Genomic DNA, 14,890 nt, shown 5'->3' with positions numbered 1-14,890 from the left:
CAATCATAATTCCCGCAGAGCCGCTCGTTCCCAACACTACAGATGCAAATCGAGAAGTCGACCCTCCGTACAAGCGCGACAGTCGATTCCATACCCGTGGAGCGCAGTCCTGGACGTCTGGCGCTATGGCAAATGGGTGGGAGTCAGATTGGAACCTGGCAAAGGACTCGTACGGGAGTCAGAACCGGGCAGTGGTGCCGGATCCGGCCGGTGCTAAAGGGAAGGTGTTGCAAATCACATACCCAGCTGGTAAGTTTTCCTCTGTATGCAAGCGTGAGTATATCTGCCTAGGTTGTCAGGAATAACGCCGGGCATCCGATTGAATATAGGCACCAGGAATCCAGCAGGCAGCAAAGTGGGAGGCACAGGGTTTTATGCCCAGCCCATTGATGTCACAAAGGCGTCCACTATCACTTTCTCGTACAAGATCATGTTTCCGGCGGGTTTTAATTTTGTAAAGGGCGGGAAGCTCCCCGGACTATATGGTAAATATCTTTGCCCTGCACCGCAATATTGTGCCCCGCTGCTCACGATTGTTTTTTTTTAAAACCAGGTGGCCACTATGGTTGCAGTGGTGGGAACAGCGCCCTCGACTGCTTCTCTACGCGTTTCATGTTCCGCACCAATGGACTTGGGGAAATCTATCTCTACGTGGATCGCAGCCTACAGGACCCTGGATTCTGCAAAGTCAAGCCGGTCACTCTTTGCAACCCCGTGTGTAAGTTCACCAAGTCCAAGGGTTTTATCCTGTGTTTCCCAGCTTAAACGCTTTACATGACCCAATTCAGATGGCGCTTCCATGGGGCGCGGCGCATATTCCTTCACACCTGGCCAATGGGTAGCCATGAGCCAAACGATAACGCTCAACACCTTCAGCGGGAAGAAGCCCAACAAAGATGGCCGTGTCCAGGTCTACTCCAACGGAAAGAAGGTGATCGACTTTGCGAAGGTGGTCTTCACTCCGGCGCCGAGCATCGGGTTCCAGGGTATCGATTTCGAGACGTTCTTCGGGGGTAATGACGACGCCTGGATCACGCCGACTACACAAAAGGTCTACTTTAAGGAGTTTGCATTGAGTGCATTCTAATTGGGGAGGCTAGATCTAGAGGAAGCTTAGCGCCCACGCTCCAGCGAAGGCTCAGAGAGGAACGCGGGAGGATCGTTAACCCTCTGCTGACTTCCGTGGACGGTTACCTCATTAATATTTAGTTACGTTACGTTCTGATGACTTCAGTGTTAGAAAAAAGAAATGTGTAGATACAGTAACTTTGGAAACTGGTTGCGGCTTTTTCGTTGGGTTTTGGGTTAGGGTTAGGGTTAGGGTTACTAACCCTACCAGCATTCTAACACTGGTGCTTTGGCGTAGGTTAGCCGGTAACGAGTTCGATTTCCCAGAATATCCTTGATGTGCGGCCTCGAATGCCATGGATGTATCACTCGTCCAAATGTGCTACGTACGCCTTTGTGTCCGCCATATACTCACTTCCCAAAAAAGAACCCCACCGTTCATCCAGCCCGCTTCCAAAAAAACACACGGCCCGAACCTAACCCTAACCCTAACCCCATCACTTCCACTTAACAACCTCCCCCTTAAACTGAAACGTCCTCACAGTCCCCACCTTCCGCCGTCTCGCAACCCTCGCCCTCTCCCCCTTCTCCATCCCAACCTCACCAACCCCGACCCACCCCACGCCCGAGTTAACCCCCACAGTCCCCTCAACCGTCGCCAACTGCCCCAGCAGCAACCCAGGTTTGCTCTCCCCACTGGTGTTGTCACTACTCCGCGCCTGTTGATTTCGTAGGAGTTCGAGGATGGCTTTGACGTTGGTGGGGAGGATGTGGCCCGTGAGTTCTAGTTTGTGAAGGGTTTCTACTGTTTGGCGTGTTGTGGTCGTGTTGGATGTACTGCCGGTGGAGGCGGGGGCGGGGACGGCGTAGCCTACTTTGTCGTTTTTGACAATCTGAATCGAAAAAATGGTGTCAGAAAACCAGAAATGGCGCGAATCACAAGTGTGAGAGGTGAGATAGACGATACACGTACACGAGCAGTCTTCAAACAAGCATGCAAGAAAGGCGTCAGCGCCAAGAGGGATGGAAACCCCGCCGCGCGGCGTTCGATGCGCGGTTCTTTCCACTTTAGGAGGTATTGGAAGAGTTGTTGGACCGAGGTAGGGGTGGAGAAGCGGAGGACTGCTGGTTGTGTTTTCGCGTCGGGGACGTCTCTGTGATTGATGTACCATGCGATGATGAGGCTTTCCTGATGGCCTGTATGGTGTTTGTTGGTACGCTACCTTCGGTCCTTGATCGGCGAGTCTCCCGGATTCTGCGGCTTGACCTCTGTTCCGTCCCCAGCGCCCGGCGCCTCTTGCGAAGCCGTCTTCTCTAGCTGCGGGCCACTCTTCTTCCCCGTCGTCGCAACCATTTCATACGCGATTCCTACCAAAAGAAAAAGCGTAAGGTCAACGCTCAAGTGCCATCCCTCCCCAAACAGGCTTGACTTCCAAAGTCGGCGATCACCCACCCTCATCATCCAAAACCCTCCGCAACCCAAAACTCGCACATGCCAGCACCGCCACCTTCCCCGCAAACGACTTCGGGTCGTCCAGGAACAGCACCGAGAACTGCGAGTTGATGTAATAGAAATACGAAACGTGGGAGGTGTCAAAGAGGGTGTAGAGGGATGTGAAGGATTCCGTCCTGCTCAAAAGTCCGTCAGAGATGTGAAAGGACACCGGTATATGGATAGTCCCAACAACGTACCACGCCGCTTCGGCCGCTTTGAAATGCTTAAACTCCTCATGCTCCGCATCATTGAACCCCGCCCCATCTGCATTCTTCGACAACACCCTCACCATCGCCACCACATGCGCCGGCGGCGGTTTCTCCGACGGGTGTGCCCAATGATACAACAACGGCTGCAGTGCCGCCATCGCCCCATTCGCGGCGGTATCACTTTGTCGTGCAAATCTCAACAGACACGTTGAGCCTGCTTCGGGACCGAGCGGTGCGGCTGAGGTGAACGGGAGGCGGGATAGAAGGGACATGCCTTCCTTGAGGGTCCAGTCGATGGGGAGTTCACCGGCCTGTGGGGCGACAGTGCCGTCGGTTGCGGACTGCGATTTGGACTCGGTGGTTTCGTCGCCCATGTTGGAAAGGGTGCGCGAGGCTTTGGGGATGATTTTGCGCGGTTTGGCCAGGCCGGAGATTGCTGAAAATTCTTCTGTTGTCATTTCGCCTCGTTGCTGTCTCTTGCCCTCGAACAGGCCCATTAGGTTGGTTCTGGGGTCTGCCTCCACGTCCAGCTCTGCCGCTGCGTCTAGCGATGGGAGCGGCGGCGGTTCCAGCGGTGGTGGCTTTGCAGTTTTCTTCTTTGGCTTCTTTGCCTCCAGTTTCGGTTGCACGGTGGGCGGCCGACGCTCCGTGTCGCTGAGGTCTTGGTCGGACATGTACCCCTGCCGATCGGATGCATCGCCATCGTCCTCCTCGTCTCCGCTCTCGCTGAAATCGCTGTCTGCTTTGTAATGTCGGGCAGCTCCCGCGAACGCCGCTATTGACCTCCCACTTTTTTTGGCGACGGAGACGTGTGGTGATAGAAGCCCGCCGGGACATGAGTATGACCTTACAAAGGACTAATAGAGAGGATCAGATTGGAGGGGAGGTGTCACTCACAGGCCATCGCGATTTGACACACATACCGGAGCCAACGGTCCCAACACCTCGCGTCGCTGATGAGATCTCAGCGCCTGCGACACATGACTCCCAATAGCCGTAAACTCAACCGACCGCACCTCATCCACCATATCCACCTCCTCCCTCTCCTCCATCAAATCCTCCAGAGGAATGCTTCCAAACAAACTAAACGGGTTCTTCCCCTTCAGCTCCTCCTGCCCACCTCCCGCAGCCGGAAACGGGTTTTGGCTCTGATTCCGCTGCAATATTGGTGGCGGCTGGTGATCATCGCTTCCTGTCAGGCCCGCTGGAACAGCAGCAGCGGGCGTCTTCCCAAACAGCTTGAACTCCAAATCACCCCCTGGCTGCGTCATTCCAACAGGCACATCTCCCCCTGCAGGCACACCGGCGGCGATGGCGGGTATGCTAGAGTTGAAGACCGGTTTCACGAGAAAGCTTTTCGGCACGAGTTTCGTTTTCGCCGTTTGTGATGGTATTTTGAATAGTGCGGGTGGTGCCAGTGGTTCGGCGGTGCCTTTATCTAGCTTCCGCTTTTGCAGTTGCCGTTTCTGCAGGGATATGTACGCCAAATGGCGGGTGTGAGTTTGCAACGCGCATTTCGAGGCATGTTCTGAGACGGGGCGCACATACTTACGCGCAGGGCGGCTAGGTCGGCGGGACGTTTCTTGGATTCCATTGTGATGGTGGGAGGGAGAAAGTCTAGTCTGACCGGGTTCGATAGTGTCTTCCCCAACCGTCCGTGGTGCGTCGTAGAGTAAACAATAGTGCTCACTCTCGACTCTATTTTTGCGAAAAGACAGGTGGTGCAGATGAGAAGCAACCCTTGACCCCGGATGAGTTCCTCACAGGGAAGGTCGCTGAGGGCGTCCGGACAGTCGGACACGCGTGGGCAGGGTTAGGGTTAGGGTTAGGGTTGTAAGCAGGGTTGTATAATGTACCGTAGTCTGGACTCTGGAGCGAAGGACATTGCGTCCGATGATCCTTTAAGCACTACCGTCCTCCATTCTCGCCCCCGAGGCACTGCATTGGGGCAGCCTCGCGGTTGGCTATCTATCAACTCGCATAACCGTCACCAACCGCCTTTCAGGTCTTCTTTCTCCTTTCTCGCAGCGGTTTTCGGCAACATGCCTCTTGGTTGGGACGGACTGCGTGTGTGCCCGCTTTGCGGCATCTGCATAGCGAACATTTACGCCGACGGCCCTCGGGGGTCCTGGAAGGACAGGGAGGAAGATACAAAAGTCGTCCGTGCCGGCGACGGAATTTGCTTTCAGTGGGCTGTCGGCCTGTTCGCTGACTTTGAGACGCCCATAGGCAGGATCGTCTCGGATATTCTGCCAGGGAAGTTCAATGCACAAAGCGTTGTTAATCACATTTCCGTGCTGGACGGTTCGGCGCCGCCTGAATTCTGGGAACACTCTGATAGTCCGCCAATGGAGACCCTTCCTAACTTTCCCGAAGCTGCCGAAGACTCTGACGAGGACGCCCCTTTGCTTCCGTTCCGCAACGCCGAAGGGTTTTACGACTCGTATGACCCCAGAGCTGGTGGTCTTGTACCTGTTCATCCAGGATGCATCTCCCTCGCTTGTGCATGGACTGGTGTTCCAGTTGACAACCCACGAGAATTCTTCACACATCCTACCGGAGGCAGCCTTTTGACATGCAGTTGCTTGACCTACAATAGCTCGGGTTTTGGCATTGAAAATGTTGTAGGCTCTGAGATGGTCGAGCAAGAACGGGAGCTGGCGGGCTTGCGTAGGTCCCAGGCTTGCCAATTCGGAAGGCACCATTTGCACACGCATTCCCCCGCGGACGGACGGTACTTTGACGAACGCGTGCTTTTTCATGACATCGACTATGGGTTGACGTTTGACCCATCGAGATGGGAACCTTATGACGGCGAAATCGATCCGCCCATGGAGGCATCAGATGAATGGGTTCTCGTCAGGCCTGACCGCTTCCCAACGTTGACGATTATCGCCGTCGGCGCCCTTGACAACGAAGTCGTGCCTTCCTCCCGGCAAGATGCACCATTCTCTGACTCAAGCGACAAACTCTCAAATCTCCCGATAGATGTAATCCTTCGCATTCTGGAATTTACGCTACAGCCTGATAATGATCGCGACGCCGACGCATCTCTGATGGAGCTTCAATGCACAAGCCGTCGCTGGAATGAGTTCTTTACCAGTCACGGCGCCGCCGCACAACTACACTTTCGGATGCGATGCCAGTCCATGGGCTTGGTTCCAACAGTCAGCGACAAGAAGCGGCGCGCAATGGCGTTCAACGACGTAATGGCACAGGCACACGCCAACAATGCGGCGGTCGACTGGGTGGCTTACCACAAAGCTTGTAAACGCTCGGCGAGCATGCGCAATCGACATCGGATCCATCGGATCGTGAGAAAAGCTTTCCGCGTCATGCATGTGGAAGAATTTCGAACTGAGGAACTATATCCGGATAGCATGTTCCCGAACGCCTTTGCCTGATCGCCCCCTTTGCGGCTCACACCTGAACCCGAGCGGTCCGGTGAAATCGAGCGCGTAACGCGGCATATTTTTTTGCTCTCGCCTGGGTCCATCGCTGGATCAGCAGAGTTTAAAAGTGTAGATCTGGCTCCGCTCGGGACAGCCTTCGGCCGGTTAGGAGGACATGAGGAGGACATGAAGACGGATGAAGATGGAGGAGATGATGGAGATGGAGTATCATTAGGATCGCGTCATATTGTATGTAGGCAGTCACCAATGAATCGTCGGCTTTTGAAAAAATGTGGGACATAATATTATGGGTCGGTGCCGATTGTCAAACCAAAGGTCGATGTTCCCTGACTATCCTATATATAAGTCTGGACTCGAACGAGTTTCAGACCATCTCAGCGTCAGTTATTTCCACCTTCTTCTGGTTCGATTTATTGCCTTTCCGTATTGACGTATCCTCCGACATCTCCGCTGTTTCTCGGATATCTTCACCTGCTGACGAAGGCTGTCGGCCGGCGGCCTTGCTTTCATTCAGCCATTCTTGCACAATTCCAGCTTTGCCCAGAACACCAGGGGGAATCATGAACAGCATGACGTGAGTGCGGGTTATGTCCTCGGCTAGCCCTTTGACGAGCGGTCTGAAGAAAATGCCGTATACCCAAGGCATCCCGCAAACGAAGGCAATCGTGAAAGCCAAGTGGTATGTTGCGAACCACTGGGATTTGTGATCTAGCGGTGTTCTCCAAAGCGTCATGGCCGTGTTATACGACGGCGGGAGGTAGTTTTGCGAGAGGGACCGTATCAGTTTCGAAACTGAGAGCAGGTCGGACAACGCCGCAGGAGAGCTGGACGCTTGCGACGCAAGCGGGGCCACTTTCTTTACGGTCCGCCCATACCACTCCAAAGCGTTTTGCAATCCGTGTGCCAGTATTCCATCGGCGAAAGTCTCACAACTTTCGGGACTACCAGCTGTACAAGCATCTACGAGAAGCATATTGTTGAACGCGGCGTCTCCGGAGGCTATTATTGACGGGATACCCATTTGACTTGAGCCGTAGATGAGTCCACGATTTATGCGCTCGAAGACAGCAGATGACTCCGGTAGTCCGGGGAGCTCAAATGTGACATTCGGAACTGCGCTCCCAACAGCACCAACGTACTGTTCGCGGGCAAGGATGTCAATTTGTCGGAGGAGAGCTTTTGCTTGCGAAGCCCAAAAGATTTGCCGACCGACTGTGTTGCCTTCGTCGAGGTAAGCCTGCGTCAGCCCAGCCCCGCTGTAGAACAAGGCAAATGCCACCACCAAGACCGCCAGTGCTTTGGGAATCAAATAATGGGAGTCTCGAACATCCATCCACGAGAAGCGGCCGGGATGCGTCTCGGCGTCTTGTCGCCCATCCAAGGGCTTTCGAGAGATTTCGGGTTTCCTTTGTGATGCTCCGCTACCCTCCCCTCCGTTGATGAGCTTCTCCCGCATGAGCCGCCGTCCTATATCAGCATCATCGGCGGAATCCGCACTATCCTCATCTTCATCGGCCGTAAACCGTTGCAGATACGACTCATGAATTCCCTTCGTCACCTCCTTCGGGATGCTGAGGAAGATGCGCAAAAATTGTTTCCGATTGTCTTCGATGAGACAAAACAGAGGCCAAATGAAGCACGCAAAGATCGCCACGTAGAGAGCCACGCCTATGGAGGCTATTCCAAAGTTTTGTCCGACGGACGGCTTTTCGCTCTGCATTGGCCGGGCCGCGGAGATGTTCATCCCTTTCAACATTGTAGGCCCAATATCTTGTAACAGACTCTCCATCCGTTCTCTACTAGTTGTGTCGTTGGCAGCGGCCACAAGGATGAAGGCGATGGCTGCCACCGCAGAATTGGTGACCTCTAACAAGTTCCTGCTTTCTGAAGTGCCCGCAATTAAAGCCGACGGGTCATCCATAAAATCCATCACCACGGACTGAAAAAATCCAAGATCCTCATGCATCTGCAGCACCGCGCCATCTACCTCATACAACCCCACCTCATCATGTCCAAATTCCCGCGCCAGCTGAAGTGTCCTAACCGCATCTAGGACGCCAACAGCCCGATAGCAGGCTTCAGATTGCAATTCAACGTGAGCAAAATTCCGATTCATAGTGGCATACATTTGGCGGTATAGAATGTTTTCCACCACAGCCATAGTGCTCAGTATTGCCAGCGAAATGATGATGAGCAGCGTCAAGTACCGCAGGCGCTGATTCGCCACATTGTTCTTGACGGCTATCAGATTTTTCAAACCTCGCGAACCTCCACGGCTTGACGAGGTGCTTTGTCGGTCGTCATCTATCCCGGCTTTGGGACGATTGATGAGTTCACGGGGGCTCCCGTGCCGTCTCCTCATTCCGTTAATCGCATGATGAGGAGGGTCTACCGCCAATTGACCAGCACTTCCGTCGCCATTGTTTGCTAGACTATGCTCCGAAAATGCAAGTGGGATTGCACCGCCTCCCAGGTCAGTGCGACTTGCAGCGAAAGGACATCCCATCCTTTCTCCTTGCTCCGGAACGGTCAAGTGCCCGTTGACCCCAAGCGCCGGTAACGACTCCATGACTGAATGGTTGATTTTGAAGATGTAGCATGTAATGTTTTGAACTCGAACCTCGCTTCCTGACAATCGCACATCCAATGTTACATCATTGATCTTCAACTCGGTTTTCAGTCGTGCTCGACCGGTGAGCTCAGCAGCCTTCTCCAGAGTCGCGTCCGGTATCCAATCCGAAAGAGCAGGACCCTGAGCGACAGCCAGAGCGACAGCCGCCTCCCTCAACTCCCGAGATTCAGGCATCCTCTGAAAAAGTGCAGTACAGCCCCGGGAAAAGTGATATATGTTCAATTTCTCGTCCGTGATGATGAAATCCTCGTCGCTCCGTTGCGGGACCTGATTCAGCACGCCTAAGAAGGTCTGAGACCCTCCTTCGCCAATCACTTGCTTCACGAGCAACGATACAGGCATGATATAGCCGGAGCTGTGGAGTCCGAGAACCTGTCTCGGCCGGTCGATGACCTTTGCGTAGCCCGTGTCGAGGTAGCGCTGCAGTAGTTGATCGTGAATCTCGGCGAAGGGCGATGGGATGATTGTGATGATGTTTTTGTGTAGAACGTCGGGTTTACGGAGGCCGAAGAGTTTTAAGGCATGATTGTTGACGTTCAGGACCTACATACAAAGGCATGGGTTTCACTAAGGCGTGAGAAGCAAACAACATGCATCGCGGAATCGTGCCCACCCACCTGTCCCAATGTCCGTGGGTCGCCAGAGATGGTAATCAAGGCATTATCCGGCGCGAAAGGATCCGTAGCGCTTGGCTCACGGCCACCGTTCTCATATTGTTCATCGCCTCCATACCCGGTCGCATCTTCTCGTCCTCCTTGTGCATTCTCCTCTTCAAGCTTGTCGGCGTGTCCCAACATTTCTTGAGCTTGTTTGTTGTCATTCAGGATGTTGAGGAGGAAGTGGCCGAACAGGCGGAATACGGAGGAGGAGTTGGGTGACAGCCGGATTAGGGCAATGTAGTGGCTCTGCGGGAGTGCCAAATGTCAGGATGGGGCGACATACGTCTTCTTCTCGCTTTCCCATACCTGCGCCAAAGACACAGCCGCGCTGATAGTGGCGCCATGCGCTTGTAAAGACTCAAAGGACGGCTTTTTGCGAGCGAGTTCCTCCCAGAATTGCAGCACCGCGGCCATCGCTCGACGCTCATATCTGCATCGACCAGTCAGTATCACTCATTTCCCTCCACTGCGACGTCTCCCCACTCCAAACTTACTTCTTCGCCTGCTGCATATTCTGCTCAAAGGCAATGAAATCAATCACATCCCCGCCCGCAAACCGCTCATGCAGCATCCGTTTCCGCCTAAATATCAGAAACGCTTCATCGAGCGTCGGGCCTAGAGTCGATGCCTTCTCATACGCAGCCAGGCACTGTGCCTTATTGCCCATCTGCAATAGGTGGAACTGGCCCGCAAACAGACGCACGAAGCAGGACCCGGCCATCCGACGAAGACCGTGAACAAACATCCCGTTGGTCTCTTCAATCGCCAGACGCTCTTTTTCGCGGATCGCTTGTTCGGCGGTGTTTGCTTGGACATCGGGACCTGTGTAGCCTAAATCGCCTGGACTGGTTGTTTCCAACGTCATGTTGTGAGTGGGAGTTGCGCGGAAGAGGAGGTTGGACCGCATCAACCGGAATCGGACTTTCAGCTCCAGGGTGATGGGGTTGACGTGCTTCAGGTCCATGCCTTCGATGTGTTCTCGGCGGAAGCGGATACAGACGAGGCACACGGCCATCATCAACGGGATTTGAAGGAGGTATATGATGCCTATATCGCTGTGCGGTCGGATCAAGGTATACACGCAGCAGAGGGATGCCCAGAGGAAGTTGCATTGCAGCGCCGCCCGGAACATTGCGTATCGCCAATGATAATATGACATGTACTTCAAAAAGATGAGCGTCAGTTTTGGTGAAAACAAGGTGGCCGAAGTCGAGTCAACCCACCCATATCGATCCGAAAGCAAGCGAGCCAGAGGCTGCCAAAGATGCCAGCGCCATGATCCATTTCGGAGTTACGCTATCCACCTTGAATGCGATGGGAAGCACGGAGTGCAGCAAGATCAGGATCGTACGTGCCATCACATACCACAGATCGAGCCTGGAGTGTGGACGACATGTGATATCATGATCTTTGGGATCTGGCTCAAAGAAGGTGGCCGTCACAGTGAAAGCCAGGCTGTAAAGAGCAGATCAGTATGGTGTTTTTTGTGACGGGGCTAGAATCGTTCGAACATGCAGGCTTTACCAGATGAAGATTAGAGCGACCGCAGCGGTTGCGAGACTGGCAAACAGTCTGCCACCGGTCCAGCATTTTGTGGCCGCATCCAGTACCAACGCCTCCGATGTTTGGGTTGAATGTTCTTCACAATTGGTGACGGCGATCAACAGCACGGTTACACTCGGGACATACAGCACGTTGGCGAACAGAGTGAGCAAGACCCGCAGCGTCTTCAAGGGCCAGATGAACTGGAAGTTATTCGTCGAGAACGAGTAGCCAACCCACAAGGTGTTCAGGAGCGTCACGCCCAGGCTGCAGATAAGGACTTCAAAAATCCCGCCCGTTTGACTAGCCTGTGATGCAGCAACGAGAATGAAACCCTGAAATGTGGAGCTGAAATGTCTACTGTCTTACATAGTGTTCCGGGGCGGAGACCAGTTCCAATGCACGCACGAACCACCCAATCTCATCCTGCCACGGAAAGAAGGTACTGATCGGAAAGGCCAAATCTTGCAGATGATCGATAATCACTTCCACAATCGGCCAGAACCGCTCGGCATGATCATTCTTGTGGATGACGAACAGGATGCCGAAGAGGGCTTCCTTCACCCGTTGGACGAACTCGGGAGTTCCATTGGACGATTTTATCGCACCGTCCCCGCGGTTGAACGGGCTTTGAGGGTTGGAACGCATCTCGAAAGAGTCCGGCTACGGATCAGACGGCTTGCACTAGCCGGCATTGAGACTATTAGTGCGGGATCGCGGTCTGCATGCAGAACTCTTGCGCTGCTCTTATAGCAAGCCAGCTCGGTTTCATTTCTTTCACTGTCGGACTTAAGAGCGGCTGAGCATGTTTGACAAACTTTGTCCCGAGCCCCGACGTCCGTGTTTTTGTCTCCCGGATCTATGGGCTTTGCAGTTCCTGGAAGCCTGGACCGACTGGTTAGATGAGCGGAGTTGGCGCGAGCGCTCCGCCAGAACCTTATTCCTTTGTCTGTCCTCTCTGTCCTCCGTGTTTTTGGACGTTTACGCGCGGCATTTCCTTCTTTTCCTTGCTCATCTGTGAGGCGACTCGGGCTGGTAGGCTAGTACATATACCACATTTTTCATGGTCACCATAAATTAACTTTGATGATATGACAAACGTTGGGCAGCTGCGGGCTCGTGCCCTCCCTCTCGAACAGCAGGATGTAGGATAGCAGCGGGATGCTTCCTTCGCATCGTCAAGCCTGTGTTCGATCGAAAAGCTACATGGGACGGCGACTCGGCACGCGCGGATCGAAATGTTCTCCGGGAGCCCTTTGTACACAGTCCATAGAGGATCTGTGGCTGCTGAGCTGCTTCTGAGGGTCTGCAGGGGCACAATGAGTTTTGGAACGTTATTGATGTACACTGTACAGTACATTCCGCAGGGAACGACGGAAATTGGGACATGACGGCCCCCACGTCCCCCGGCGGCAATTCACCCCCGGTCCTCCAAGCCCAGAACCCAAGCCATGGGCCTCGGGGGGGTCCCACAGGCCTACACCCAACCGGAAATAGCGTCCAGCCATGTATCGTGGACTTGGGTCTGGGTTTCTGAGCGTCTTTTGCAGTTCGATGTGGTCACGTTGAAGAAGTTGGAAATGCTAGACTGGACTGTAGAGGGTGGATGGCCTGAGAGTGGGAGAGTGGGATTCCCAAATGCCCCAGACATGGCATGCTCAAAAATGCCGTACATGCAGGACCGTTTTCTTTCCCCTTCTAATACCAATGGAATGGGGGGTTTCTCGAGGATGAAGCAGGTTACGCCGTGTTGTCTGATGTCAGGCCCCGCGATTATTGTTGTCTTAGCCCGCTTTCTGGACGTTTCGGGCATCGTGTTATTGTCAACGGAAGGGTTGCAATGAGTACATCATGGGAGTATCTAACATACACACGGAGGACGGGATTGCTACGGAGAAAGTACCTTTATGCCATTAGATACAGACGAATCCCTTCTCCAGCGCTCCCACCCTTCGGGTCCGTCTACGCAGCGGGGAAAAACGCCCCATTACGTCCTATCATCCTAAATTCTACGATCCACTACGTCCCTGTGCTCATCCCTCACTGCCGCTTAACCCCCCTCATTGCCGCGGCCCTTTTCTTCCCACCTCCAATCCCGCTCCCCCCATAAATCTCCTTTCCCTTGGGCAACCCCGGCGCCATCCCCGGAAACCACTTTGGCCACACCATGACATACATGACCACCCAATACGCCATCCCCGCAACTGTGCCCGTCACCTTTTCCTGCCACGAGTGGAAATACAGCGACGTGGCGATCAACATGCAGTACCAGAGCATCAGCAGAAAGATGAGGATCGAGGAGAGGATGGCGGTTGATGTGGGGTGGGGGAGGCGCGATCGGAGGGTTGTGAGGGGGGTGGTGGAGGGGGTGACGGGGATGGAGGGGAGGGTGGCGCCGTCGGTGGAGGAGACGGAGGTGTCGGTTGAGTAATCTACGGCGTCGGGGGTGGGCTTTTGTTGGGATGATGTCGTGGATGTCGATGCCGATGGAGCGATGAGGATTTGGAGTTCTTCAAAGATGAAGAGTGACATGTGGATCAGGAGGCTATAGGGAGAGAGCGAGAATGTGAGTAGGGGGTTCGTGGATGCACGCATCCTCCAAGCGAAAAAAATCCCAACTCACAAGCAGTGCCCGGAAACATCGAACCCAAGCCACTCGCCACCATTCTTCCTACAAATAGCGGGATGTCCATGTTCCTCGATCGAGCAAGTTCCACTCATGGTCAAAACACGATCAAACACCGAGTGTCCAAACGCCCATTGCGCGAAAATGACCCAGTACAGTGTAGCGAGTGCCCAGCGGATGATGGGTGCCCTTTTTCGATCCGTGGATGAAAGTAGCAGGAACAAAAATAACGTTGTGCCTGTCCAGAACTGCACGATGGGGAAGAAAGTGAATGTGAGTCAGAAATGTATTCTTCCAGCCCTCTCTAGGAAATTTGAAACCCGCCGCTCGTCATGGTCACGTACCCATCCCCTCTTTGCAAAGACAGTGTTTAGGGGGTTCCTTCTGTTGGCAAAGATGGTATACGGGACTTGGATGGTGGTATGAACAGCGGAGCCTATGGCGACGGTGAGGGGGTATACGAGGGCGAGGTTCCGTTGATACTTTTGCATGTCGCTTTGGTGGGTGCTGAGAGAGAGTGTAGTGTAGTTGGGAGGGGGGGGGGGGGGGGGGGGGGGGGGGTGGTGTGGTTCTCTTCGTCGTGAGCGGAAGTAGGAGTAGGAGTACCCGTGCCAAAGATCTTGTATCATACTCGACCCACTTCCGCGTGAAGCCGGGCACTCACAAGACGGCCGCCTCCATCTTCGCCGTCCGAAGCGAGAACGCAACTCCTCTTTGCACATCACGAAGCAACTTCTGTCCAGTCCAAAAACAACCCGCACGATGAAAGTGGAACAGAAAGCGCATCAGGAACAGATTATGGTCGATAAGAATATGGATACCTGCACACAGGAAGCAACCCCGGATGAGTTTGACCCTGAGTTTACCCCAGAGCTAGATTACGGCGACCAGTACGATATCTGTGCAGAAAATGATGACAGCATGAGCGACGAGGGGAAAATGTTCCAACGACAACAACGCAGCGACAACGACGACAGGTTTTTTGAGGAAGAACAGGAAGCCTACAGCTTTGAGGAAGAACAGGAATCATACGAGGGCGATGAGGGTGACGAAGGTCATAGGAAAGAAGGCAACCGGGAGAAGACGGCATAAGGGAGGAATAATGATTGCATGCGAAACGTCGGAGTCCACCGAGTCTAGTCGGGGTTCACTTAGGTTGGGGGTTAGTATAGACCGCTCGAAGTGGTGGCACAATATCAGGGTTAAACCTCATGTGTTCGTGTTTTTGGGTGAATGTTCGTATATT

The 14,890-nt window shown here is 53.9% G+C and overlaps 6 protein-coding genes across 6 annotated transcripts; 3 read left to right on the top strand and 3 right to left on the bottom strand.

Moving 5' to 3' along the window:
- Window positions 1-125: 125 nt before the first annotated feature.
- EV422DRAFT_502236 (uncharacterized protein) lies at window positions 126-1,087 on the top strand (the record flags this gene model as incomplete). Its single annotated transcript, XM_053068251.1, has 4 exons — window positions 126-249; window positions 330-485; window positions 554-718; window positions 789-1,087. 4 exons carry the CDS (start codon window positions 126-128, stop codon window positions 1,085-1,087), a joined length of 744 nt encoding a protein of 247 aa, XP_052920603.1.
- Window positions 1,088-1,240: 153 nt separating this feature from the next.
- On the bottom strand, window positions 1,241-4,512 carry EV422DRAFT_548812 (uncharacterized protein). The gene is made up of 7 exons (XM_053071685.1): window positions 4,325-4,512; window positions 3,696-4,238; window positions 2,761-3,629; window positions 2,522-2,697; window positions 2,292-2,436; window positions 2,042-2,222; window positions 1,241-1,961 (listed from the first exon to the last, which is right to left on the bottom strand). Exons 1-7 carry the CDS (start codon window positions 4,364-4,366, stop codon window positions 1,566-1,568), a joined length of 2,352 nt encoding a protein of 783 aa, XP_052920602.1. The 5' UTR covers window positions 4,367-4,512; the 3' UTR covers window positions 1,241-1,565.
- A 302-nt stretch (window positions 4,513-4,814) lies between these two features.
- On the top strand, window positions 4,815-6,176 carry EV422DRAFT_572617 (uncharacterized protein; the record flags this gene model as incomplete). Its single annotated transcript, XM_053073149.1, has 1 exon — window positions 4,815-6,176. One exon carries the CDS (start codon window positions 4,815-4,817, stop codon window positions 6,174-6,176), a length of 1,362 nt encoding a protein of 453 aa, XP_052920601.1.
- A 2,000-nt stretch (window positions 6,177-8,176) lies between these two features.
- On the bottom strand, window positions 8,177-11,812 carry EV422DRAFT_350210 (uncharacterized protein). Its single transcript, XM_053066546.1, has 8 exons — window positions 11,388-11,812; window positions 11,001-11,326; window positions 10,700-10,931; window positions 9,971-10,638; window positions 9,783-9,906; window positions 9,435-9,722; window positions 8,312-9,360; window positions 8,177-8,234 (listed from the first exon to the last, which is right to left on the bottom strand). Exons 1-8 carry the CDS (start codon window positions 11,664-11,666, stop codon window positions 8,225-8,227), a joined length of 2,976 nt encoding a protein of 991 aa, XP_052920600.1. The 5' UTR covers window positions 11,667-11,812; the 3' UTR covers window positions 8,177-8,224.
- Window positions 11,813-12,960: 1,148 nt separating this feature from the next.
- On the bottom strand, window positions 12,961-14,182 carry EV422DRAFT_350158 (inositol phospholipid synthesis and fat-storage-inducing TM-domain-containing protein). Its single transcript, XM_053066545.1, has 3 exons — window positions 13,989-14,182; window positions 13,642-13,892; window positions 12,961-13,563 (listed from the first exon to the last, which is right to left on the bottom strand). Exons 1-3 carry the CDS (start codon window positions 14,133-14,135, stop codon window positions 13,059-13,061), a joined length of 903 nt encoding a protein of 300 aa, XP_052920599.1. The 5' UTR covers window positions 14,136-14,182; the 3' UTR covers window positions 12,961-13,058.
- A 224-nt stretch (window positions 14,183-14,406) lies between these two features.
- On the top strand, window positions 14,407-14,736 carry EV422DRAFT_572614 (uncharacterized protein; the record flags this gene model as incomplete). Its single annotated transcript, XM_053073148.1, has 1 exon — window positions 14,407-14,736. One exon carries the CDS (start codon window positions 14,407-14,409, stop codon window positions 14,734-14,736), a length of 330 nt encoding a protein of 109 aa, XP_052920598.1.
- Between the last annotated feature and the right edge of the window lie 154 nt (window positions 14,737-14,890).

Source organism: Fimicolochytrium jonesii (assembly GCF_025526975.1).
Source record: "Fimicolochytrium jonesii strain JEL569 chromosome Unknown EV422scaffold_49, whole genome shotgun sequence".
Taxonomy (NCBI): Eukaryota; Fungi; Chytridiomycota; class Chytridiomycetes; order Spizellomycetales; family Powellomycetaceae; genus Fimicolochytrium; species Fimicolochytrium jonesii.
The sequence above is the reverse complement of the archived record's forward strand: the minus strand, read 5'-3'. Positions and strand labels throughout refer to the sequence as shown.

What these genes read in the sequence shown, in the direction of transcription:
- EV422DRAFT_350158 (XM_053066545.1), bottom strand. Translation starts at nt 14,135, where the DNA reads ATGCAAAAGTATCAACGGAACCTCGCCCTCGTATACCCCCTCACCGTC. An exon ending in TCTTTGCAAAGAGGGGATGG is followed by an intron (nt 13,893 to 13,988) that starts GTACGTGACCAT and finishes CCCATCGTGCAG; the next exon opens with TTCTGGACAGGCACAACGTT. An exon ending in GATGTTTCCGGGCACTGCTT is followed by an intron (nt 13,564 to 13,641) that starts GTGAGTTGGGAT and finishes CTCTCCCTATAG; the next exon opens with CCTCCTGATCCACATGTCAC.
- EV422DRAFT_350210 (XM_053066546.1), bottom strand. Translation starts at nt 11,666, where the DNA reads ATGCGTTCCAACCCTCAAAGCCCGTTCAACCGCGGGGACGGTGCGATA. An exon ending in GTCGCTCTAATCTTCATCTG is followed by an intron (nt 10,932 to 11,000) that starts GTAAAGCCTGCA and finishes TGCTCTTTACAG; the next exon opens with CCTGGCTTTCACTGTGACGG. An exon ending in AATATGCAGCAGGCGAAGAA is followed by an intron (nt 9,907 to 9,970) that starts GTAAGTTTGGAG and finishes TGGTCGATGCAG; the next exon opens with ATATGAGCGTCGAGCGATGG.
- EV422DRAFT_548812 (XM_053071685.1), bottom strand. Translation starts at nt 4,366, where the DNA reads ATGGAATCCAAGAAACGTCCCGCCGACCTAGCCGCCCTGCGC. An exon ending in TGTTGGGACCGTTGGCTCCG is followed by an intron (nt 3,630 to 3,695) that starts GTATGTGTGTCA and finishes CCTCTCTATTAG; the next exon opens with TCCTTTGTAAGGTCATACTC. An exon ending in GAGGGTTTTGGATGATGAGG is followed by an intron (nt 2,437 to 2,521) that starts GTGGGTGATCGC and finishes TTCTTTTGGTAG; the next exon opens with GAATCGCGTATGAAATGGTT.